General features: G+C 71.4%; 2 protein-coding genes across 2 annotated transcripts; both read left to right on the forward strand.

The window, feature by feature from the left end:
- Window positions 1-18: 18 nt before the first annotated feature.
- On the forward strand, window positions 19-23,482 carry CAD (carbamoyl-phosphate synthetase 2, aspartate transcarbamylase, and dihydroorotase). The gene is made up of 50 exons (XM_074582336.1): window positions 19-200; window positions 450-589; window positions 1,653-1,782; window positions 1,990-2,132; window positions 2,292-2,433; window positions 2,862-3,033; window positions 3,116-3,301; window positions 3,380-3,492; window positions 3,611-3,756; window positions 3,846-3,977; window positions 4,175-4,408; window positions 4,501-4,722; window positions 5,052-5,240; window positions 5,650-5,774; window positions 5,875-6,008; window positions 6,088-6,200; window positions 6,322-6,572; window positions 6,647-6,893; window positions 7,009-7,107; window positions 7,248-7,472; window positions 7,557-7,739; window positions 7,825-8,043; window positions 8,124-8,291; window positions 8,363-8,545; window positions 8,626-8,730; window positions 8,811-9,059; window positions 9,254-9,335; window positions 9,520-9,686; window positions 9,784-9,948; window positions 10,032-10,163; window positions 10,259-10,460; window positions 10,548-10,738; window positions 10,813-10,953; window positions 11,055-11,150; window positions 11,223-11,364; window positions 11,988-12,032; window positions 12,122-12,276; window positions 12,377-12,451; window positions 12,543-12,755; window positions 13,150-13,275; window positions 13,420-13,575; window positions 13,666-13,767; window positions 13,872-13,966; window positions 14,536-14,777; window positions 18,756-18,871; window positions 19,725-19,817; window positions 20,373-20,468; window positions 22,461-22,493; window positions 22,687-22,739; window positions 22,816-23,482. The coding sequence occupies exons 1-44, from the start codon at window positions 116-118 to the stop codon at window positions 14,636-14,638; spliced, it is 6,723 nt and encodes a 2,240-aa protein (XP_074438437.1). The 5' UTR covers window positions 19-115; the 3' UTR covers window positions 14,639-14,777; window positions 18,756-18,871; window positions 19,725-19,817; window positions 20,373-20,468; window positions 22,461-22,493; window positions 22,687-22,739; window positions 22,816-23,482.
- MPV17 (mitochondrial inner membrane protein MPV17) lies at window positions 14,672-23,482 on the forward strand. The gene is made up of 7 exons (XM_074582337.1): window positions 14,672-14,777; window positions 18,756-18,871; window positions 19,725-19,817; window positions 20,373-20,468; window positions 22,461-22,493; window positions 22,687-22,739; window positions 22,816-23,482. Exons 1-7 carry the CDS (start codon window positions 14,705-14,707, stop codon window positions 22,883-22,885), a joined length of 534 nt encoding a protein of 177 aa, XP_074438438.1. The 5' UTR covers window positions 14,672-14,704; the 3' UTR covers window positions 22,886-23,482.
- Window positions 23,483-23,821: the final 339 nt, after the last annotated feature.

The raw sequence follows: 23,821 nt of genomic DNA on the forward strand, positions 1-23,821 counted from the left end.
CGGGGGCCGGCCCGCCCCGGCCCCGCCCCGGATCCTCCCGCCGCCGCCGCCGCCGCGCTGCACGCGCTTGGCCGGGCCGCCGCCGCGGAGCCGCCGGAGCGCACGTGGGGCCGCCATGGGCCGCTTGGTGCTGCAGGACGGGTCGGTGCTGCGCGGCCGCGCCTTCGGGGCCGCCGGGGCCGCCGCCGCCGGGGAAGTCGGTGAGTGCGGCCGGAGCGGGAGCGGCTCCGGGACGGCGGCGGATGTTGGGGGTCGGCCCGAGCACGGCATCGGCACCGGTCGCCCCCCCCACCCCACCCCCGCACGCACCGGCCGTGGGGCAGGAGCGGGGCCGGCCCGGGGCGCTGGGGGAGGGGGTCGTCGGTGCCCGGGGCTCCGGTGCCTCCGCCGGGACGGGGGGCGGCCGGGCTGCTCCGTCCCTGCCGACCCGGCCCCTCTCCCGCTCGCAGTGTTCCAGACGGGCATGGTGGGCTACCCCGAGGCCCTCACCGACCCCTCCTACAAGGCGCAGATCCTGGTGCTCACCTACCCCCTGGTCGGCAACTACGGGGTGCCGCGGGACGAGGCCGACCCCTTCGGCCTCAGCAGGGTGAGAGCGCGGGGACGGGGGGCGGCGGGGGCGGCGTGTCCCGGTGGCAGTGACACCGCGGCGCCTGGAGCTGCCCGAGCCACCTGGCCACCGGCCACCGGCGCAGGGTGCCAGGGCGGGACGGCCCCAGGTGCCAGGGCGGGATGCGCAGGGTGCCGGGGCGGGGTGGCGGCAGGCGGAGGTTTGGCCCCGATGCTCCCGGGCCCGGCGTGCTCCAGCCCGACGTGGACCTGGGAGGGGACCGGGGCTGGGGCGGGGGGCGATGGGACCCCCGAGCACTGGGATGGGGGCTCCCCGGCGGCGCGTCTGTCCCTGACAGGGCTGCGTTGCAGGGCGGGGGTCCCAGCCCCCCCCGGGGATGGCAGAGCAGCCCCCGCTCGAGGCCCCAGACCCCTCTCGGCCCCTGCCCCCAGGGCAGAGTCCATCCCCGCTGCGCCGTGCGGGGCCTCCTCACGCTGACCCTGGGGCCCGTCCTGCCCACCCCATCCCGCGTTGGTGGCCCGGAGCCCCCGTCCCCGCGCTCGCTGCCATCGGCCCTCTCCGGGCTGGGGGTGCCGTGGGTCCCTGCTGCGGCCCCACGGGCCTCGCTCCCCCGAACCGGAGCCCCCACGGCTGACCGGACACGCTGGTGCGTTTGGGGTTCCCGGCGAGGCTGGGGACCGGAGGGAGCGGTGCTTTCCTGCGTGCTGGTCCGTGCTGAGCGGAGGGGTCCCACGGTGCGGGCCGTGCTGGCCCCTGGGCGGGGGGCTGCAGTCCAGCAGCGTCGGGGGCTTGGGCACCCTGTCCTGGGGCTCCCGGAGCCACGGGCTCGGCTGGACCAAGCCACAGCCTCCCAGGGCCGCGTGTGGGACGAGGTGGGGGCGGCGACAGACCCGCACGCCGAGCGGGGCTGGTCCTGTGCTGTGGGCCGGGGATGGGGTCCCTGCCCCACGGGGCTCCTCCAGCCCTGGGCTGCAGCCATGCTGCCGTGTCCCATGGGGACGGCCAGGCCCCCGCGGGGCACACAGGGCTTGTCCCGTGCTGGTGGCCCCGTGCCCGGCTGTACTCACTCCCTTTTCCCCAGTGGTTCGAGTCCAGCAAGATCCACGTGGCCGGGCTGGTGGTGGGCGAGTGCTCGGAGACCCCCAGCCACTGGAGCGCGTCCCGCTCCCTCGACCAGTGGCTCAAGGAGCACAACATCCCTGGGCTGGAAGGTGGGACTGGGAAGGGTGTGGGGTGGCTGTGGGGCTGGGGCCGGGGGACAGTCGGTTCTGGACCAGACCTGTCTCTGCGGTGGGATTTGCTTCCCCACGGGGTCGACCCGGTGCTGGCGGTTGGGGCGGGATGGTGTTGGTGGGGCACGAGGTCGTGCTGGGGGTGGGCCGGGGCCGTGGGGGTTTTGTCTCACGGCGCCTCCCCAGGAGTGGATACTCGGGCCCTAACAAAGAAGATCCGCGAGAAGGGGACGCTGCTGGGGAAGCTGGTGCCAGACGGGACCCCTGAGAAAAGCCTCTCGTTTGAGGACCCCAACAAGCGGCACCTGGTGCAGGAGGTGTCGCTGAAGGTGGGGCTGGGGACGGCTGGGGGGTCAGGGGGTGGCAGAGGGGGTTTTGGGCATGTGTGGGGATGGCCGGGGGGCTGGGGGGGGGCTGCGGAGGTCCCTGCTGGGGCAGGGGCTGCTGCCTGGGGGCACTGGGGCGATCCACACTCACCCCTCCCGCAGAGCCCCCAACTCTTCAACCCCGGCGGGTCGCTGCGCATCACGGCCATCGACTGCGGCCTCAAGTACAACCAGGTGCGGTGCCTGTGCGAGCGGGGGGCGGCCGTCACCGTGGTGCCCTGGGACCATCCGCTGGACACCGCAGGTCGGGGGGCAGCAGCCGGGGGCCGAGGGGTGTGGGACGGGGCCTGGAGCAGGGGCTGTCTCCTGGGATGGTGCTGGGGGCAGCGGGGAACCACGTCCTGGTCCGCACCATGGCGTCAGGGAGCCTTGATGTCGTCCTTCCTGGGGGCTCAGGGCCCTCAGTGGGGCCCTGCAGGGATGGGGGGGGGGCATGGGCTTTTGGGGTGCCTTGCTGTGATGGGAAGGCAGCTCTGGGCTGTGGCATCAGGGGCCATGGGGGGCTGTGGGACTGGGGGGGCCTTGCTGCCACTGGGAGGGGGGTTGTGGGGTCAGGGAGCTTGGTGCTGGGGCGTTGCGGGGGCTGTGGGCTCAGGGTGCCTCGTTGCTGGTAGCCGGGGACCCTGGGGGCTCAGGGGGCCCCGCTGTGACCCTGCTGCTCTCTCGGCACAGACTTTGATGGGCTGTTCATCAGCAATGGCCCTGGGGACCCGCAGCTCTGCCGGGAGACAGTGTCCAGCCTGCGCCGGGTGCTGGACGCCCCCCAGCCCAAGCCCGTCTTCGGCATCTGCCTGGGCCACCAGCTGCTCTCCCTGGCCCTCGGCGCCCACACCTACAAGATGAAGTGAGTGGGGGGTCCAGTGCGGTGGTGGGGGGGTGTCACCGTGGGGTCCCGGGGCTGCCTGACGCCCGTCCCCACCGCCCAGGTACGGGAACCGGGGTCACAACCAGCCGTGCCTGCACGAGGACACGCGGCGCTGCTTCATCACGGCGCAGAACCACGGCTTCGCGGTGGAGGCGGGCAGCCTGCCCCCCGGCTGGGCCCCGCTCTTCACCAACGCCAACGACGGCTCCAACGAGGGCCTCGTCCACGAGCACAAGCCCTTCTTCAGGTGGGTGCGGGGCCGTGGATGGTGGGGGTGTCCGGGGGGGGCACAGGGCTGTGCCCTGCCTGACACCCCCCCCTGCAGTGTCCAGTTTCACCCCGAGCACCGCGCCGGCCCCACTGACCTGGAGGGGCTCTTCGACATCTTCGTGGAGGCGGCACGGGACCTGCGGAGCGGAGACGGTGGCGCCCGCACGGGTGGGTTGGGGCGGGAGGGGGGCGGCCGGACCCTGGGGGACCGTGGGCAGGACGGTGGTGCCGGGGCTGTGCACGGGGGTCCCAGCGTGTCCCGTCCCCCCCCCCCCCCCCCCGACAGTGCGGGAGCGCCTGCGGGACTGGCTGACCTACGCCGAGGCGCCGTCGGGGGGCCGGGATGCGGCGCGGCCCCGCAAGGTGCTGATCCTGGGCTCCGGCGGCCTCTCCATCGGGCAGGCAGGAGAGTTCGACTACTCGGGGTCGCAGGTGAGTGCCCACCCAGGGGTACGGGATTGGGGGGGGGGGGACGGTGGGGGCCCGGGGCCACCAGCCGTGACCGCCCTGCTCCCCGTAAGGCCATCAAAGCGCTGAAGGAGGAGAACATCCAGACGGTGCTGATCAACCCCAACATCGCCACAGTGCAGACCTCCAAGGGGCTGGCGGACAAGGTCTACTTCCTCCCCATCACCCCCGACTACGTCACCCAGGTGAGCACCCTGGGGTGCTGGTGGGGAGGGGGCGGTGTGGGGGGCACAGGGACAGCGCGGCTGGGGGCTGCTTGGGGGTCTGGGGGGTGGCGGGGAGGCGCTTGAGCGGGCAGCACAGGCACGGTGGCAGCCGGAGGGTGCGGGGCTGCCGTGGGTCCCTGCCCCACCGCCCTGTGCCCTCCCCCCGCCATCCCCAGGTGATCCGTAACGAGCGCCCCGACGGGGTGCTGCTGACCTTCGGGGGGCAGACGGCCCTGAACTGCGGCGTGGAGCTCACCAAGGCGGGCGTGCTGGAGCGGTACCGTGTGCGGGTGCTGGGCACCCCCGTCGCCTCCGTCGAGATGACGGAGGATCGCAAGGTCTTCGTGGAGAAGATGGAGGAGATCGGGGAGCACGTGGCGCCCAGCGAGGCGGCCGCCTCCCTGGAGCAGGTCCGGGGGTGGGACGGGGCAGGGTTGGGGGGCGGGCAGGGTGCCGTGTCCCCCCCGCCCTCTTTCCGTCGTGACCCCGTTGCTCTCCACAGGCGCTGGCGGCAGCCGAGCGGTTGGGGTACCCGGTGCTGGTGCGCTCCGCCTACGCCCTGGGCGGGCTGGGCTCTGGCTTTGCCAACAACCGGGAGGAACTGGTGGCACTGGTGAGCCAGGCCTTCACCCACACCTCCCAGGTCCTGGTGGACAAGTCCCTGAAGGGCTGGAAGGAGATCGAGTACGAGGTGGTGCGGGACGCCTACGACAACTGTGTCACGGTACAGGATGGGAGAGACCCCCCCCAGGCCTCTGCTGGGCGGGGATTGATGGAGGAGTGGGTGCTGGGGGGCTCCCGGTGGACCCCGGCCCCGGGGAGGGATACCCAGCCCATTCCGGCGGCTGTGCCCCTTGAGCCAGACCCCTCGCACCCCCCATGCTCGGGGGGGGCTGCAGCGCCTGGGCTGCGCCAGGGGCTCGTTGTCGAGCCCCATCGGTCCCCGGGGCAGGGGAGGGGGCGGTGGGAGCTGGGAGGGACGCGTTCAGGGCAGCACAGGGGGCAGTCGGGACCCCCCCAGCCCACGGTGACACCCCCCCTCCCCGCTGCCAGGTGTGCAACATGGAGAACCTGGACCCGCTGGGGATCCACACGGGCGAGTCCATCGTGGTGGCCCCCAGCCAGACCCTCAACGACACCGAGTACTTCATGCTGCGGCGCACGGCCGTCAAGGTGGTGCGGCACCTGGGCATCGTGGGCGAGTGCAACATCCAGTTTGCCCTGAACCCCGAGTCGGAGCAGGTGAGTGTGGCCCCCAAGGGCCCCCCGGCCTCGGGACCTGGGTCGGGGTCCTGCCCTGTGCTGTCCTGTGGGGCTGCCGTCCCCGGGCACCGGCGGGTCTTGCCGTGCCGGCAGCTCAGCCGGCCCCGTGAGCGCAGCGGGGCGCTGGGTCTCGCTCCCTGCCGGAGCCGTGCCCGGTCCTTGGGTGGCCTCTGCCTGGCTCCCTCCTGCCGTGGCCGGCAGCGATGGCTGCCCTTCCCCAGCCCGGCTGCCCTGGCGTTCGGTCCCCACGGCTATTCGTGCCCTCCGAGCACGAGCGGCCCTTTGGTGCCTGCCGGGCAGCAGGGAGCCGTGCCGCTGGCACCCGGCTTCATGCTGCGGGGTCTGCGTCCTGCGGCACCCGCTCACGCTGCCCGCCTGCTGCCCGCAGTACTACATCATCGAGGTGAACGCCCGGCTCTCCCGCAGCTCGGCTCTGGCCAGCAAGGCCACCGGCTACCCCCTGGCCTATGTGGCTGCCAAGCTGGCCCTGGGCATCCCCCTGCCCCTCCTCAGGTAATGGCACTGCTGCGGCGTGGGACGGGGCGCTGCTCCAGCCGGCCTTGTGCCCCCCTGGTGGCACAGCCCTGGACGCTGACCCCCGTCCCCTCCTCAGGAACTCCGTCACCAACTCCACCACGGCCAACTTCGAGCCCAGCCTGGACTACTGCGTGGTGAAGATCCCGCGCTGGGACCTCAGCAAGTTCCTGCGCGTCAGCACCAAGATCGGCAGCTCCATGAAGAGCGTGGGTGAGCGTGGGGCGGGCAGGCAGCGCGGGCGGGCAGCGCGGTGGGCGCAGGGTCCGGCCGCTGACAGCCCTGTCCCCAGGGGAGGTCATGGCCATCGGGAGGAACTTCGAGGAGGCTTTCCAGAAGGCGCTGAGGATGGTGGACGAGAACTGCGTGGGCTTTGACCACACTGTGAAGCCAGTCTCGGACGTGGTGAGTGCTGGGGCTTGGGACGGCATGGAGGGGTCTGGGGACATGCTGCCAGCGCAGTCCTGGGGAGGAGGCGGCCGCCTGCCCCCACCTCCCGGCCCTGCTCACCCCCCCGGCGTGGCAGGAGCTGGAGACGCCGACGGACAAGCGGATCTTCGTGCTGGCGGCCGCGCTGCGGGCTGGCTACTCCATCGAGCGGCTCTACGAGCTGACCAAGATCGACCGCTGGTTCCTGCACAAGATGAAGAACATCACGGACCACGCGGTGCTGCTGGAGTCCTACCGCGAGGAGCAGAGCACCATGCCGCCCGCCGTGCTCAAGCGGGCCAAGGAGCTGGGCTTCTCCGACAAGCAGGTGGCCCTGGCCGTGCTCAGGTAATGTGGGGAGGGGGCGGCCCCGCTCTGTCCCCCCATCCACCACGTCCTGGCGCTCACCCTGCCCCTCCCAGCACCGAGCTGGCCGTGCGGAAGATGCGGCGCGACCTGAAGATTCTGCCGGTGGTGAAGCAGATCGACACGGTGGCGGCGGAGTGGCCGGCCCAAACCAACTACCTGTACCTGACCTACAACGGCACCGAGCACGACCTGGCTTTCCGTGAGCCCCACGTCATGGTCATCGGCTCCGGTGTCTACCGCATCGGCAGCAGCGTGGAGTTCGACTGGTGCGCCGTCGGCTGCATCCAGGAGCTCCGTAAGGTCAGCCGGGCCCTGGACCCCCATGGGGTCGGTGGGTGGGGGGGGTCGCTGGTCAGAGGGGGCTGGGGAGGAGCGGAGCGTCCCTTGGCCTCACCTCATCCCTCTCCCCCTGCAGATGGGCTTCAAGACGATCATGGTGAACTACAACCCCGAGACGGTGAGCACCGACTACGACATGTGTGACCGCCTCTACTTCGATGAGATCTCCTTTGAGGTGAGCGGGGCTGGGGGCTCCTGGCTGCCTTGGGGCTGGGCTGGGGGTTGCCCCAGGCCCTGCCGGCCATGGGGCTGGGGCAGGATGAGGGCTGCCGTGGCCCCCGTCCCAGCCATCCCCTGCCCCGCGTGGTGTCGCAGGTGGTGATGGACATCTACGAGCTGGAGAACCCCGAGGGCGTGATCCTGTCCATGGGCGGGCAGCTGCCCAACAACATCGCCATGGCCCTGCACCGGCAGCAGTGCCGCATCCTCGGCACCTCCCCGGAGGCCATCGACTCGGCAGAGAACCGCTTCAAGTTCTCCCGCCTGCTGGACTCCATCGGCATCAGCCAGCCCCTCTGGAAGGAGCTCTCCGACATGGAGGTGGGGGGCCGATGAGGGTGACGGGGCTGCCCTGGGGGACGCCGTCCCTCAGCACGTCCCCTGAGGGTGCCGTCTCTCCCGCAGTCGGCCAAGCACTTCTGCTGCAAGGTGGGGTACCCCTGCGTCGTGCGACCCTCCTACGTGCTGAGCGGTGCCGCCATGAACGTGGCCTACTCAGACAGCGACCTGGAGAAGTTCCTGAGCAACGCCGTGGCTGTGTCCAAGGAGCAGCCCGTCGTCATCTCCAAGTTCATCCAGGAGGCCAAGGTCCATCCCGGAGGCTGCTCCGGCTCCCTACACCCCACGGTCCCCCCGCCCCGGTGCTGGGCTGTGACCGTGTTCTTGCTCACAGGAGATCGATGTGGACGCGGTGGCCTGCGATGGCGTGGTGGTGGCCATCGCCATCTCAGAGCATGTGGAGAACGCTGGGGTGCACTCGGGCGACGCCACACTGGTGACACCCCCCCAGGACATCACCCCCAAGACGCTGGAGCGCATCAAGGCCATTGTCCACGCCGTCGGGCAGGAGCTGCAGGTCACCGGCCCCTTCAACCTGCAGCTCATCGCCAAGGTACCTCACTGGGGAGCCGCACCATGCGGGAGGATGCCCTGCGGCCCCACGCGAGCCTCATACCGTCCCCTCTCCCCCAGGACGACCAGCTGAAGGTGATCGAGTGCAACGTCCGCGTCTCCCGCTCCTTCCCCTTCGTCTCCAAGACCCTCGGGGTGGACCTGGTGGCTCTGGCCAGCCAGGTGATCATGGGCGAGGACGTGGAGCCCGTGGGGCTGATGACGGGCACGGGCATCGTCGGCGTCAAGGTGAGCGGGGGCCGCGGGGGCCGGGCCAGGGCACATGGCTGGGCAGCCCCTGAGCCCCCCCTGCCCCCCAGGTGCCCCAGTTCTCCTTCTCGCGCCTGGCGGGCGCCGACGTGGTGCTGGGCGTGGAGATGACCAGCACGGGCGAGGTGGCCTGCTTCGGGGAGAACCGCTGCGAGGCGTACCTGAAGGCCATGCTCAGCACCGGCTTCAAGATCCCCAAGAAGAACATCCTGCTGACCATCGGCAGCTACAAGGTGCGTGGGGCTGGGGTGGGGGCTGCGGCGGGGGCCGGGGTGTGCCCCTCCTCCTCTAACCGTCCCCGGGGTCGTTGCAGAACAAGAGCGAGCTGCTGCCCACGGTGCGGACCCTGGAGAGCCTCGGCTACAAGCTGTACGCCAGCCTCGGCACCGCCGACTTCTACACCGAGCACGGCATCAAGGTCAGGGCTGGGGGGCCGGGGGGGGGCTGGGGCTGCCCTCGGGGAGGCGCGGGGGCCCTGATGGGTGTCACTGCTGGCAGGTGATGGCCGTGGACTGGCACTTTGACGAGGCGGACAGCAGCGAGGCCGGCGCCCGGGAGACCCAGCGCAGCATCCTGGACTACCTTGCCGAGAACCACTTTGAGATGGTCATCAACCTCTCCATGCGCAACTCGGGGGGCCGCCGCCTCTCCTCCTTTGTCACCAAGGGGTACCGCACCCGGCGCCTGGCCGTCGACTACTCCGTGCCGCTCATCATCGACATCAAGTGCACCAAGCTCTTCGTGGAGGTGGGCTGGGGGGCCAGGGGACGCGGGCGCAGGTGATGGAGCAAAGAGGGGGTTGGAGTAGGGAAGCCCGGTTGTGGATAGCATGGGAGGGTTGTTTTTGGGGTGCAGCTCAGGCAGACGTCCTCCTCCTGCCCCTGTTGCTGAGCCCCAGCCCCCTTGGCCGGGTCCTGGCTCTCACGGCTGCTCTCCCCCAGGCGCTGGGGCAGATCGGGGCAGCCCCCCCGCTGAAGATACACGTGGACTGCATGACGTCCCAGAAACTCATCCGCCTGCCGGGTAGGTGGGACCGGGGCCACGGTGGGGCCCGAGGGTGCAGAACGGAGCCGCGGTGGTACCCAGAGCCGGGCTGTGGGGGCTCCGAGGGTGCTGCGGGGAGAGGAGACGTTTCCCCGTGCTGCCGGGGCGTCCCGCGTCCCCCACGGCCGGGGGCTGCCTGTGCTGACGCTGCCCCGCTCCCCAGGGCTGATCGACGTCCACGTCCACCTCCGCGAGCCGGGCGGCACCCACAAGGAGGACTTTGCGTCTGGCACAGCAGCAGCCCTGGCCGGCGGCGTCACCATGGTGTGCGCCATGCCCAACACCAGCCCCGCCATCACCGATGCTGCCTCCTTCGCCCTGGCGCAGAAGGTGAGGGGCTGCTGCTGCCCGACCCCATGCCCGTGTCCCCTCCCTGGGCGCTGCGGTGGGGCTGGCCACCAGCACTCACCGCTGCTTGCCCCCGCAGCTGGCCGAGGCCGGGGCTCGCTGTGACTTCGCCCTCTTCCTGGGGGCTTCCTCGGAGAACGCCGGCTCGCTGGGGCCCTTGGCCGGGGCGGCTGCCGGGCTCAAGATGTACCTGAACGACACCTTCTCCAGCCTGCGGATGGACGACGTGTCGCTGTGGATGGAGGTGGGCCACCACGGGCAGGGGCTGGCATGGGGCCGGACCCAGCTCCCGGTGCCGGTGCCCACCAGCCCTGTTCCCTCCTCCAGCACTTCGAGCAGTGGCCGCGGCACCTGCCCGTCGTGGCGCACGCGGAGCGGCAGACGGTGGCCGCCGTCCTGATGGTGGCCCAGCTCTACCAGCGCCCCGTGCACATCTGCCACGTGGCCCGCAGGGAGGAGGTGAGCGGCGGCAGGACCGCAGACCCTGGTGACGGGGGTATGGGGGCTGTTTGGGGTCCCCCCTCACCACGCTCCCCCCTCAACCACTCCCCCAGATCCTCCTCATCAAGGCAGCCAAGCAGAAGGGGGTCCCGGTGACATGTGAGGTGGCCCCGCACCACCTCTTCCTGAGCCAGGACGACCTGGGGCGCCTCGGGGAGGGCCGGGCGGCCGTGCGGCCAGCGCTGGGCACCCGCCAGGACGTGGAGGCACTTTGGGAGAACATGGACACCATCGACTGCTTCGCCACAGACCACGGTGAGCCCTGGCGGGATGGCGGCTGCGGGGCGGGAGCTTGGGGAGGGGATGGCAACAGGTCCCGCAGTGACCGGCCCCGTCCTGCAGCCCCCCACACGCTGGAGGAGAAGCAGGGGCAGGAGCCGCCCCCCGGCTACCCCGGCCTGGAGACGATGCTGCCGCTGCTGCTGACGGCCGTCTCCGAGGGGCGGCTCACCGTGGAGGACATCATCCAGCGCCTCTACGAGAACCCCCGCAAGATCTTCGGGCTGCCAGCGCAGGAGGACACCTACGTGGAGGTGGGTCCCTGCCCCCCCAGCCCGGGTCTGGCCCTGGCCCTGGCCCTGCTGCCCCTGACCCGCTCTGCCGGCAGGTGGACCTGGAGCACGAGTGGATCATCCCCAGCCACACGGCCTTCTCCAAGGCCCGATGGACGCCCTTCGAGGGCATGAAGGTGAAGGGGACAGTGCGGAGGGTGGTTCTGCGCGGGGAGGTCGCCTACATTGACGGGCAGGTAAGGCCACAGGTACCCTTCCCCTTGCGTCTTGGGGGGGTCCCCCCATCACCGACGCCGTCGTCCCCCCATCACTGGCGCCGTTGTCCCCATGGCTGCAGGTGCTGGTGCCCCCCGGCTACGGGCAGGACGTGAAGAAATGGCCCTCGGGAGCTGTGCTGCCACCACACGCGGCCCCCGTCAAGGAGAGCGCGAAGGTACCGGGGTGCGCGGGGCTGGGATGGGGGGTCCTTGCCCCACCCCGGCTCCAGCTCGCCCTCTCCTTGCAGACCCCCGAGCGGCCCCGGCATGTGGCGGCCGGCGAGATGCTTCGTGGCCGAGCCTCCAGCCCCCGCCGGCCCGGCCCCATGGGCGAGGGGCGCTTCCACCTCCCGCCCCGCATCCACCGCGCCTCCGACCCGGGGCTGCCAGGTAGGGGGGCGTGCGGCGCGGCACGGTGCGGCGGGTGGCGGGGCAGCGATCGTGTGCCGCCCCAGGGCCGGGTCTGGGGCCGCGGCTGCACGGCCCCGCTGACGCCGGCCCTTGTGTCCCGTTCAGCATTCCGGAGGCTGGGAGCCGCGCACCGCCCGGGCGCCCGAGGCACCGGTAATGTTGGAGGGGGGGACTCACTCAGACAATGAACGCGGCCGTACTAATGGCACTAACTGCAGCCGATGAGTGCATCCCCTCCCCCAGGTGCCGCGCTGGCCCCGGGCTGACCGCGCCGCCCTGTTGTTGTGTGTTGGGGCTGGGCACCACAGCATGGGCATGGCTGCGCCAGCCCACTCCCCTCCCGCCCTGGCCCGCGCGGCACCTCGGGGACCCCTCGCTTGCCAGTGTGATTTGGGTTGCGTACGATTGGGTTTTTGCGGGGCGCGTGGGGAGATGGACATGGCACCACGCCAGGGCTCAGCCCGCCCTGTCTCTGGGCGGCCGTCACCCTGGCGTCGGCTCCTGCGGTGCTTTCACTCGGTGCTGCTGAGTGCCAGCAGGGCTGTGCCGCGCTGCAGCCGCCCGCACCCTCTTAACGCCGCTGCTCCCCTCTCCCACCCCAGCCGAGGACGCGCGGGACAAGGCCGGCAGGAAGACGGTGGAGGCGGGTGAGTGCCCCCAGGGGTCCCGCAATGGCCGGGCTGGGCTCTGCGGGACCACCCGGCCATGGGCTGATCGGCTGCTCTCGGTGCCGCAGATCCCGCTGTGATCCAGGACGGCTACTTCTACCCTCCGGGCCCCTTCCCACGCCAGGCGTCCCCCCAGGGCGCACCCCACTTCCAGACCTCCCCGCTGCTGCACCCCCTCGTCGGGCAGCACGTCCTCTCCGTCCAGCACTTCTCCAAGGAGCAGGTGCCCGGGTGCTGGGGCGGCGGGCGCCCGGATGAGCGCGGGGGGACACGGTGCCTCCTGTCGCCCCGCGCGCCCCGGCTGAGCCCCCTCTTCCCCGCAGTTGTCGCATCTGTTCAACGTGGCGCACACCCTGCGCATGCTGGTGCAGAAGGAGCGGAGCCTGGATATCCTCAAGGTGAGTTGGCCACCCCGAGTGGGGCCATGGGAGCCCCACGCCAGGCGTGAGCGCCCCTGGGCTCCACGAGGTGACAGCGTGGCCCCCGCAGGGCAAGGTGATGGCGTCCATGTTCTACGAGGCGAGCACGCGGACCAGCAGCTCCTTTGCGGCGGCCATGAGCCGGCTGGGTGGCTCCGTCCTGTCCTTCTCAGAGGCCACCTCCTCGGTGCAGAAGGGCGAGTCGCTGGCCGACTCCGTGCAGACCATGTGCTGCTACGCCGACGTGCTGGTGCTGCGGCACCCCCAGCCGGGCGCCGTCGAGGTGAGAGGGGGCCAGGAGGGCTGCATCCAGCCCTGAAGGTGTTGGGGGTCCTGCCCCCATGGCGGGGATGGTGACTTGCGCTGTGGGGCAGGGCTGTGTTCCCTGGTGAGGCAGGTCCTACCCTGGTCCCCATGGGGCTGGGGGGGCCGCACCTATATGTGAAGGCGTTTGGGGGTCCAGCCCCCGTGGGTGGGGATGGTGACCTGCCCTGTGGGGCTGGAGGGGCCATGTCCAGCCCTGAAGGCGTTCGGGGGTCCGGTCCCCATGGCAGGGAGGGTGACCTGCACTGTGGGGCAGGGCTGTGTTCACCGGTGGGGCAGGTCCTACCCTGTCCCCGCTGTGGGGCTGGTGGGGGGCCGTCCTGCCCTGCACTGAGCCCTGCCCGTGCCGCCAGCTGGCCGCCAAGCACTGCCGCAAGCCAGTGATCAACGCGGGGGACGGGGTGGGGGAGCACCCCACGCAGGCGCTGCTGGACATCTTCACCATCCGCGAGGAGCTGGGCACCGTCAACGGCATGACGGTACGGCGGGGGGGGGGGAGCTGGGGCCGATGGGGGGGGGGCTGCGGCCACCCCCAGCACGGTGCAGCGGGGTTGAAGGGCCCTGCCTGGGTCCGGGGAGGGTCGTTGGGTCGGGCTGAAGCGGACCTGCCGGGCTCCCCCCAGATCACCATGGTGGGTGACCTGAAGCACGGGCGCACGGTGCACTCCCTGGCCCGCCTGCTCACCCAGTACCGCGTCAACCTGCGCTACGTCACCCCCCCCGGCCTCCGCATGCCCCCCGACATCACCAGCTTCGTGGCCTCCAAGGGCATCAAGCAGGTGGGTATGGGGACGGGGTTGGGGGAGGGGGGGTCAGGGCCCTGCGTCTCCCCAGCCCTGCTGATGGTGTTCCCCCCACACACACACCAGGAGGAGTTTGGGAGCATCGAGGAGGCGCTGCCGGACACCGACGTGCTCTACATGACCCGCATCCAGAAGGAGCGGTTCCGCCTGGCCGAGGAGTACGAGGCTGTGAGTGCAGGGGGGGGTCTGGGACGGGGCGGGGGGACACCCTGGGTCTCGCCCTGGCAGCGGGGGGTGGCAGCGGCTCAGGGCTGTGTCGTCCCACCCCGCAGTGCTTCGGGCAGTTCATCCTCACCCCCCACATCATGACCCGGGCCAAGGAGAAGATGGTGGTGATGCACCCCCTGCCCCGTGTCAACGAGATCAGGTGGGGACGGGGGGGCTGGGGGATTTGGGGTGGGGGTGTCTGTGGTGTCCTGGGCGGGGGGAGGCTCCTGGGGGGGTTCAGGGGATGCCTGTGGTGTCCTGGGAGGAGGGGGGGGGGGCTCTGGGGGGTTTCAAGGGGGATGGGGCTGCAGTGTGCTGGGGGGGCGGTGTTGAGGGGTTCTGTGGTGTGCCGGGGGGGGGTGGGCTGTGGTGGAGGGGAGGGCTCGGGCCGGGGGCGTCTGTGGTGTGCTGGGGGGGGGCACGGCGGGGCGGGGGGGTGATTCAAGGATGATGGGGTCTGTGGTGTGCTGGGGGCGGGGAGGTGGTCAAGGGGGATGGGGGGGCCGAAGGCTGCGGTGCGCGGGGGGGGGGCGCTGGGGGGTCTCTGGGGGATGGGGGGAGCGCCCCAGGGCGATGTGGGGCTGGGGGGGGGGATGTCTGTGGTGTCCGGGGGTGGGGGGGGGGCTCAAGGGGGCCCGGGCCCGTGGTGCCCGGAGGGGGTCCCTCATCCCCGGGGGGGGTGTGTGTGTGTGTCCGTGCCCCCGCCCCCGCCTGACGTCACTTCCGCAGCGTGGAGGTGGACTCGGACCCGCGCGCCGCGTACTTCCGGCAGGCGGAGAACGGGATGTACATGCGGATGGCGCTGCTGGCCACCGTCCTGGGCCGCTTCTGAGCAATAAACGTCACTGCCCCGCGACGTGGCGTCACCGCGCCGTCACCGCGCCGCGCCCGCCGGGACATGGCGGCGCTCTGGAGGGGCTGCGGGCGGCTGCTGGCGCGGCGGCCCGGGGCTGCGCAGGCGCTCACCGCCGGTAAGGGCCGCCGCCCGGCCCCCCGCCCCCGCAGCGGCCGCGCCGTGTGTGTCCCCCCCCTGCCCCCGCAGCGGCCGCGCTGTGTGTGTCCCCCCTCCCTGCCCCCGCAGCGGCCGCGCTGTGTCCCATCCCCTCCGCCGTCACCACCCGTGGGGCACAGCCCCCTGTCCCGTCCCCTTCCCGTTCCCTTCCCCTTTCATCCCCTTCTCCCCCGCATCCCCATCCCGCTACTCCCCCATCCCTATCACACCGGTCCCCCTTGCCCTGCCGCTGTGGGCTCTGTCACCCCGGAGGGCGGGGGGGGTTCCCGGTGCTTCAGGGGCCTGTCCGTGGGTGGGGGAGGTGCTGCTGGTCCCCCAGGCCCAGCGGGGAGCAGGGACCCGCCATGCGTCCCACGGGGTGAAGGCCCACTCTGGGCTCAGGAGATCTGCGCCGGCGGCTTGTGCTGGAGCCGGGAGGGCTAACGGGGGCTGTGAGGAGGCACAGCTCCAGGAATTGTCCCAAAACCCCGGGTGGAGGCTGTTTGGGGAGCCCTGCTCCCCCTGGGCAGGGCTGGGTGCTGGGACCTGGGCTCAGTGGGGTGCAGCCTCTGCCTGAGGGCTCTGCCAGCCCAGCACATGGCCGAGCCCTCCCCCTCAGTCCTGCCCGTGCCACGTGTGCGTAGAGCTCTGCGGGGCTCTGTGCGGCATGGGCTGGCTAGGAGCGGGGGTGTCCCTGCGTGCTCCCATCTGCATCCCCTGCTTGCAGCCCCCACCGCTGCCCCACCAGTCATGCTGCTCACATAGCATAGGACGCTGGGGAAGCACCGCCGTGGGGTCTGGGGGGGCCCTGCTGCACCAGGGAGCCAGCGTGGGGCCGGGGGGCTCAGCTCACCATGCAGCCGCTGGCCCTCCTCCCGGCTGCCCGCGAGGGGGGGCAGCACGTTCCCCTGCTGCTGGGGTCCTGCCAGGCCACCTCACTGTTCCCGCTGTTATTTTTATCTGATTTGATGGATTCTCTTGCCTGGCACCCTCTGCACCGTGCGATGCTGGGCTGAGCATCCACTCCTCGCGTCCTGGAGGGAGGCCCAGGCGGAGCTGGGAGCGCTGCCCAGGACCGGCCCGTGGCCGGAGCAGCTTTGGTGCAGCCCACGGCTCCGGGATCTGGCTCTGCCATCACTGCTTCTCCTGGGAGCCGGCCCTGCCATGCTGAGGCACAGCCCCCCGGTTCCTCAGGGGTCCTGGCAGCCCCTGGGCATGGGGCCATGCCCCTGGGGGTGTGCGGGTCATCGACCCGGCACTGGACGTGGTTCCTGCTGCCGAGAAGAGGCTTTGCCTTCGTGCCTGGGTGTCTCCCTGCCTGCGGCGGGTGCCCAGGCCCAGCTGCGGTGCGAGGTGGTGATGGTTCCATGGCTGTTCCTCTGGGGCAGGAGCAGCCCTGCTGGAGGCTGAGCCTTCCTGCTCCCCTCCCAGCTTCAGCAAGTAACTGCCCCATGCAAGGCTCGACCCCTCGCTACTGACCGTGCCGTGGTCCCCGCAGAGGAGGCGGGCTGCCCTGTGCCCTCTGGCCCTGCTCCCGGTGCTGCCGTTCCCCCAGGCAGAGCGGAGCATCCAGCCGGGGCAGGGCCAGTGAGCTTTGCTGGCCCTTTGCTGTGCCTGGCGTGTCCCACTGTGCTCGCCTGCTGAATGGCCGTCCTGCCTGGCGCTGGGAGCCAGGGCTTTGCCTCCTGCATCCCAGGCCCCAGTCCAGGATGCCAGCGGGGCCTGGGCATAGCAGGCAGCAGCACGTGCCCGTGGCAGTGACCTCGCTGTCCCCGCCTGCTGAGAGCAGCCCCACGCTCCTGTGGTGGCGGTGCAGCCCCCAGCTGCTGGCCTGCGGGGGACGCAGACGGTGTGGCCTAATTAGTCTTGGGCCCGTTTCAAAGTCCTCTGGCCCCGGGAGCAGCAGCCTGCGGGGTCGGCCATGCCCTCCCTGGCTCTCAGGATCAGCCTGGTCGGGGGCTGCCCACAGCACCGCTTGGTACTGGCCCCTCCATGGCTCGGGCGGTCACGAGCCCTTGCCCTTCCCAGCCTGGGGCAGGACACGGCAGTGGCGGCAGAGCTGCAGGGTCATTCAGGGCTGGTCCCTGCGTTCATGGCGTGGGCTCCAGCCCAGTGCTGGCGCTGTGGCAGCACCGTGCCGGTGTCACCCCAGGCAGGCACAGTGCGGGTGGCGAGCAGCGCTGGTGCCAGCCTGAGCGAGCGAAGTCATTGCAAGGGGCTTGACCCGGCCGCGCTGCCAGGCTCGGGCAGGGGTGCACAGACAGGTCTTTCCTCCCCCCCGCCGGCAGCCCCGGTGCTGCTTGGTCACACTGGGCACTGCGCCCGGAGCCTTCGACACTGGGTGAGTAACACCGGCACTGCCGGCTGCGCTTTGTCAATGAGTGGGGGAGCCTGCCTGCGCCCAGGGGGAAGGCTGCCTGCGGGAAACAGTCAACCAGCCCTGCCATGCTGGCCCGGGGTCCCTCGCCTGCCAGCACCCCCTGCCCCTGCACGGCCACAGCCCATGCGCCATTGTGGAGGGGTGCGGTGGCTGTCGGGGCCCAGGGCAGAGCCTCAGCCCCCGGGGGCTGTGCTGGTCTGGGGTGGGAGATGGAGCCGGTGACGTGGCAGCAGGAGATGGGCTCCGTGGGGCTGCAGAGACCAGGGCAGTCCTGACGGGGCACCTCCAGCCCAGTTGGCCTTGGCTGGGGCCCTGGCTGCTGACCGGCCTCCTGGGTCACCTCCAGGCTCCACTGGCCATTGTAGCCATGCTGGGCTGGGTCCAGGCCCTGCCCGTGGGCTCCCAGGGGCCACACTATGGCCGTCATCCATGTGGCTGGGGCGAGGGGCTGGGGACCCAAGCCTGTGCCTGTCCCCTGGTTTGTGCGTGCCGGCTGGGGTCGGTGCCCTCAGGAAGGCACGATCCAGCTGCAGGCACCGGGGAGGCGGCAGGAGTCTGGGACCTGCTCCCCGCGGCGCTGCTGGGGCTGTCGCAGAGACACCGATGGCCCCGGGAGGGAGGGAAGGAGCGGGTGGCAGGGGCCAGGCGCTGCTGGGGACACAGCCGGGGCTCTGCCAGCCTGAGCATCCTCGGCACACCATGGTGAGGAGCCACTCGTGGAGACCCTCTGAGCTGTCCCGGCTGGCGGGAGGAGGGGGGATGCTGGGGCTGCTGCTGCCCGGGACGGGGGCTGGCTGGGTTCAGGGTTTCCAAGAACAGAGCAGGGTCACAGCGGGGCTGGAGACCTGCCGGGGACCTGTCCCGGGAGGAGCAGGGGGGATAGGCAGGGAGCTGGGGGAAGGAGCGCCGGGCCAGCTGAGTTGCGTCGAAGGGGTCAAGGGTGTCGGATGGAGCGGGAGCTGCCAAGGGCCCAGCTGAGCCGTGCCCCGCGGGGGACGCGCGCACCAGACGGCCCCTCGCACTGATATGGCAACAAGGCGAGGGGCCGTGCCAGCAGCTGGCCCGCGGCGAGGAGCTGGGTCCGGCCCGGCGAGACTCACCCTCCCATCCCGGCTGCCTGGCAGGAGCGGCACGGGCCGAGCGCGGCGTTATGAGGATGGGGATGGTAGCGGCAGGGTTTGTACGGTGCTCGGGGAGGGATTTTGGGAACCACCAGCCTCGGGAGAAGCAGCAGCTGGGTGGGCTCTGCCCCAACAGCCCTGCGCACCCCGGGCGAGGGATCAGCCCCGTGTCAGGGGTGCGGGGAGGCAGTGCAGCCGTGCACTGCTTACGCCAGAGGTGCTGCATCGTCCCAAGAGCATCCCGAGGCGCTTGGCTGCTGCGGGAGGGTGTGGGCAGGTTTGGCGTAGGGCGAGCTCCACGCCGGGAGGGACACAGCGGGGACAGAGCCGTCTCAGCGGGATGCGGGCAGGCAGAGGCTCCGCTCGGGCAGGGGCGCCCGGCTGTCGGCAGGGTGCTGCGGGGTCTCGCCATGCCCCGGTGCACCGCGGCCGCCTGAGCAGGCCGTGCTGGTCGCAGGGGCCCTCATGGGAGCTGGCGACGTGATCGCCCAGCAGCTGGTGGAGCGGCGGGGACTGCAGGGGCACCAGGGCTCCCGCACCATGAAGATGATGGCCATTGGCTTCTGTTTTGTGGTGAGTACTGGCGTGCCGCAGTCAGCCTGCCCCTGCCCCTGCAGCACATGCGGGATGGGGTGGGATGGGAACGGGATGGGGATGGGGGTGGGATTGGGATGGAGATGCAATGGGATGGAGATGCGGATGGGATGGGGGTGAGGATGGGGTGGGATGGGGATTGGGATGGGGATGGGATGGAGGGCTAGCGTGTTTCAGCAGGGCAAAACCATGGTGCGCAGGTGTGGGTTGGGCTGTCCCGGTGCTACCTCCAGCAGCGCCAGGCAGAGCTGGGTTCCCCGGAGGAGGAACACGCTGTCCCTGCGCCCAGCTGCGGCTGCGGGTACCCCTGGGGGGGCTGGCAGCCTCTGTCTGTGCAGCCTGGGCACCCGTGGCCATGCCTGCTGCTGGCGCCAGCCCCCCGGGAGGTTTCACCTGGCAGAGGGTGACTCTGCATCCGAGGGTGCAGACCTGCTTTGCTCCACTGTGCGTGGCGGGGCCAGATCCCGACCCATCGGCTGCGGGGGGATGCTGGGCAGGGGGGGCCCTGGGTGGCTCTGGCAGAGACGGGGTCCCCCCGCCGCGGAGCCCTGCCCGCTGTGTCGGGCATGAAGCCCTGCAGCCGCCCCGCTGGTGCGGTGCTGCCCGGCAGGGTGCTGTAGGAGGGGCAGGGCTGGGGGCTGCCGTCGTCCCTGCGTCCCCCATGCCGGGGGGCTGCCCCATGGCGGTGCGGGGCCCAGGAGGAGAGGCAGGACAGGCCCCGATCCCGGTGTCCCAGGGCAGGGCCGTGGAACCAGCTCCAGAGCCCCCCTGGCCCTGCTGCCCCCTGTCCCGGCACCGCGGGACGCTGCCCCTCACCACCTGGCTCCCGCAGGGCCCCGTCGTGGGCGGATGGTACAAGATCCTGGATCAGCTCGTCCCGGGGGCCACGAAAGTCGTGGCCGTGAAGAAGATGGTCCTGGACCAGGTCGGTGCCACGCGGGTGAGGGTGCCCGTGTGGGGCTCGTGCCGCAGGACGGGGCGGTGGCACGGCCATGTGTGGGCAGGTTTCCATCCCGCTCTGGGAGCCCGGCTCGGTGCCGCGGGTGCAGAGTAGGAGATGGTGCTCCCCGGGGATGCTGGCTGTGCCATGGAAGCTGTAGTGATCCGTGGGGATCCGTGCTTTACCCTTGTTGCAGCTCTCCCAAGGCTGTTGAGAGCTGCCGTCTCCCTGCAGTGCCGTCCCTGGTGTCCCCGCTGCGGAGGGGGGGTCCTGGGGACGGGGACCCCGGTGCTGCCCTGGCTCCTGCCCCCATCCTGCGGCCAGGAGCAGCCCCGGCATGGCGGGGCACTGGGGCAGACGGGGCTGCAGGGGGGCCCCCCTTGGCCTGGCCTTGGGCCCTCCCATGGCGGTGCCTGTCCCTCCGTATGGCTCTGTGCCGGGGAGCAGCACGCCAGCACCCCCAGCCCCGCCATGCGGCCCCCTCGCCCTGTGCAGGTGCCGTGGGCTGCCCAGCATCGGGCTCCGATTCCTCTCTCGCAGGGGGCCTTTGCGCCGTGTTTCCTCGGCTGCTTCCTCGCCATCACGGGGGCCATGAACGGTCTGTCGGTGGAGGAGAACTGGTCCAAGATCCAGCAGGTACGTGCTCCTTCCGCGGCTGCCTTGGCAGCCCCTCCCGGTGCACCGGCGCCGCCGGCTGCTCCCGTTTGTGGTCGTGCCCGTTCCCGTGCCCCGGCACAGCCCCCTCCCAGCACCGACTGCGTGTCCCCAGCCCTGCCGTCGTGCTCCCGTCCTCAGCCTTGTCCGCAGCTCCGTCGTGCCCCGGCACCCCAGGCGCGGAGCTGGCTCTGTGGGTGCCCCACGGCCAGGGTGGGGAGGTGTCTGCCCCGCTGCTGTGGGGCAGCTCTGCCTGGTCCTGCCAAGCTCAGCGCTGGCTGCCACGACCCGGGGGGCATCGGGAGCCTGGCGCTGCCCATCCTGCGGGCGCTGGTGTCGGGGCTGCTCGCTATGCTACAGTGCTGGGGTCCCGCCTGGTGCCCTCCGGCTCCCTGCGCGCCTCTGGCCCCTCTCCTGGCTGCGTCTCCAGAGCCATTACCGAGATGGCTCCCATTAGCGGCGATTGCTGGAAACCAGCGCGAAAGCTGAGTCAGCGTGTCCAGAGGGTGAGTCACCGGGGAGCGGGTGACCCCCCGCCGCAGATGAGGCGCACCGGGGTGGTCGCGTGGCTGCCCGGGGGTGCGCAGCGCCGGTGCTCGCACACTGATGGCCACCGGGGCTGCGTGCGGTGGCCCTCCCGGGGCCCAGCCCACCCGGACCCTCTGTCCACGGGGGCTGTTGCCCCAACCGGGCTGTTGGCCGCTGCCCCGGGCTGGGGCTCTGCCTGGGGTGCCATCGCCCAGAGCGGATTCCTCTGCACGGGTGCACGCACCGGGCACCGGCCAGCTGCCTGCCGGGCTGCCGGTATGCGCCGGCAGAGACCGTTCCTGCCCCCAGTCCTGCCATGGGGTGCAGGGAGCAAATCTTGGGGGAGGACCGAGTTACCTCGTCTTCTTCCTGGCTTTGCGAGAGCAGCAGCCGGGGGGCTACGAGGTGTTTTGGGACATAGGCTGGCCCTTGGCACGGGCAGCACCCCCAGCGCTCCCGTCCACCCCAGCAGCATCTTGACCAAGTCGTGCCGCGCGTCTCGCCTTGCCTCCCCCAGGGACACCCGCCAGGGCCTGAGCGTGGTGGTGGGTGGTTGATGCTGGTGGTGGGTGATTGCGGTGGTGGGTGATTCCCACGAGCTGCAGCTGCCCCTGCCCTGGGGGGTGGTGGGCTGGGGGCCGGGCAGCAGCGTCTGGCAGCCACCTTCACCCCTGGCTTGGGGCGCATCCGCCTCTCCCCACGCGGAGGAAGCGTCAGCAGAGCATCCATCACCCTGCGCCCGCTCTCCACGTCCTGGGCTGCCGGCCAGCGCCGGGAGGAGGCCGGGCTCCCGGCTGAGTCACGGCCGGGCTGGATGAGGGACTCGTCCTGCTGCCGTGAGGCAGGTCTGCGGCACGGCACGAAGACGGGGCAGCGCGTTGGACTCCCGGGGAGGCTGCCCTGGCTTGGTGCCCTCTCCGTCCCTGCCCCGCGGTGGCCGGGAGGAGGCTCGAGGGATGTGGGGCTGGACGGGGGCTCACAGCCGTTGCTGAGAGGAGCCCAAGGCTGCTGCAGGTGCCCTGGCTCACCTCCTGCCCTCTCAGTGCCGTAGCCTGCCCCACGCCTGCCCCACGCCTGCCCCTGCTCTCCTCGTGGGCAGAGCAGCCTGTGGTGGCCTGGCCATGGCACCGTGGGCCGTGGCAGTGGCAGGAAGGGCTCTTGGTGGGGACAGAGCAGTTGTGGCCGCCCTCTCCCTGCCACCCTGCGCTCGGCCCACGTGGGCACGGCGCCAGGACGGGTGCAGGGGATGCGGGGACCCCCTGCCCAGCTGGAGCAGGCGTGGAACTGGGGGCGTGGTGGCAGGGGACAGTGTCCCTCTGTGTGCTCCCAGCCCCTGCCTGCAGCCCCGTGCCGGTGCCAGCTGTTGGCCGTGGCAGGGGTGGGCACGCGCGGCGGCTGGGTGTCAGCGGGTGGCTCTGGGCACTCACGGCCTCCCTTCTCCCCCAGGACTACACGGACGCCCTGCTGACCAACTACTGCGTAAGTGCTGGGGTCTGTCGCCCCCCGGCCCGGGGGCCGTGCCCCTGGCTGGGCTCCTCTACGCCCCTGTCCCTGTCCCGCACCTCGGGGGCTGCCGCGAGCCCGGTTGGACACCCGGAATGCCCGGGCAGAGGTGGGCAGGGGATGGGGGTGCCAGCAGGGCCCCTTCACCGCTGTCTCCTCCTCCACCCAGATCTGGCCGCCAGTGCAAATCGCAAACTTCTACTTCGTGCCCCTGCAGCACAGGTAGTAACGCGGCCGCGGCCCCGGCTCCCCGTCTGCCCGAGCCCGCGGCTGTGGACCCTGTCCCCTCTGTCCCCAGGCTGGCCGTCGTCCAGTGCGTTGCCATCGTCTGGAACTGCTACCTCTCCTGGAAAGCAAATCGGATGTGAGGGGAAGCCACGTGCCCTCCCAGCCCCCCGCCTGAGCGCTGCCTGCCTCTGCCCCGTCTCCGCAGCCCCTGGAACCCCCCTGGAACCGGCACCCGTGGCTGTGCGCGGGGACGGGACGCACAGGGTCCCACAACAGCCATCCCATCCCGCTCTCTCCTCGCGGGACCTCATCACCTGCAGCTACGGCTGTCGCTGCTCCAGGGACACGCGGAGGAGATGGCGGGGACAGGTCCACCTCGAGACGGGACGGTGCTTGGGGCTGCTGTGGGTCTGGCAGCTCTGCCCCTCGACGCCCTTCTCCGTCCGTGCTCACGCCTCTCCCCGGCCCATGGCCCCGCACTGGGGGTGTTCCTGCGGCGGCGTTGCTCTGTCCTCCCCCGGTGTGGATCCCGGGCAGGGCGAGGAGCCAGAGCGGCGGGTGCCGGTGGCGCCGTGGGTTGTGCTCGGCGCTGGGCTGGGTGCTGCCTGCCCGCCCCACGCCTGCAGCTCGGCAGCACGCGCTGCCGCCGTTTGGGTGCACTCACCCCAAAACGGGTTTCTCTCCAGCTCCTCTGCGGACAGTTGGAGCACCCAATAAATGGCATTTTCCCCTTTTGATTCTTGTGACGCTTGAGCTCGCGGCTGCCCATCCCACGGCAGGGGCTGTGCAGAATCGGGGCTTTCAGGCTGATCGTTCCTGCGCTGGTGGGGCTGCTGGCACCCGTCCTGTCCCCTGCGTGGGGACCCGGCGCCGCTCTCCCAGCCCGCAGGCAGGCGAGCGGGGCCTTGCGGCAGGGGCAGGGCGACGGCTCCGCTCTGCTGCTCCCCGAGGAGCCGAGTGTGCGGCTGCGGTGCTGGTGTCACACACGGGGCTGGGGCACCGCGGTGCTGGGGGTGCCGAGGGTGGGCTGTCTTCGTCTGGTTTAGGGGTCACCAGGCCCGCGGTGGCTGATCTGT

Source organism: Larus michahellis, chromosome 3 (assembly GCF_964199755.1).
Source record: "Larus michahellis chromosome 3, bLarMic1.1, whole genome shotgun sequence".
NCBI lineage: Eukaryota > Metazoa > Chordata > Aves > Charadriiformes > Laridae > Larus > Larus michahellis.

Excerpts from the sequence above, each read along its gene's own strand:
- CAD (XM_074582336.1), top strand. The coding sequence starts at position 116 with ATGGGCCGCTTGGTGCTGCAGGACGGGTCGGTGCTGCGCGGCCGCGCC. Across the intron at positions 5,241-5,649 it reads TGAACCCCGAGTCGGAGCAG|TACTACATCATCGAGGTGAA; the intron begins GTGAGTGTGGCC and ends TGCTGCCCGCAG. Across the intron at positions 7,108-7,247 it reads TCGATGAGATCTCCTTTGAG|GTGGTGATGGACATCTACGA; the intron begins GTGAGCGGGGCT and ends GTGGTGTCGCAG.
- MPV17 (XM_074582337.1), top strand. The coding sequence starts at position 14,705 with ATGGCGGCGCTCTGGAGGGGCTGCGGGCGGCTGCTGGCGCGGCGGCCC. Across the intron at positions 19,818-20,372 it reads AGAAGATGGTCCTGGACCAG|GGGGCCTTTGCGCCGTGTTT; the intron begins GTCGGTGCCACG and ends CCTCTCTCGCAG. Across the intron at positions 22,740-22,815 it reads TTCGTGCCCCTGCAGCACAG|GCTGGCCGTCGTCCAGTGCG; the intron begins GTAGTAACGCGG and ends CTCTGTCCCCAG.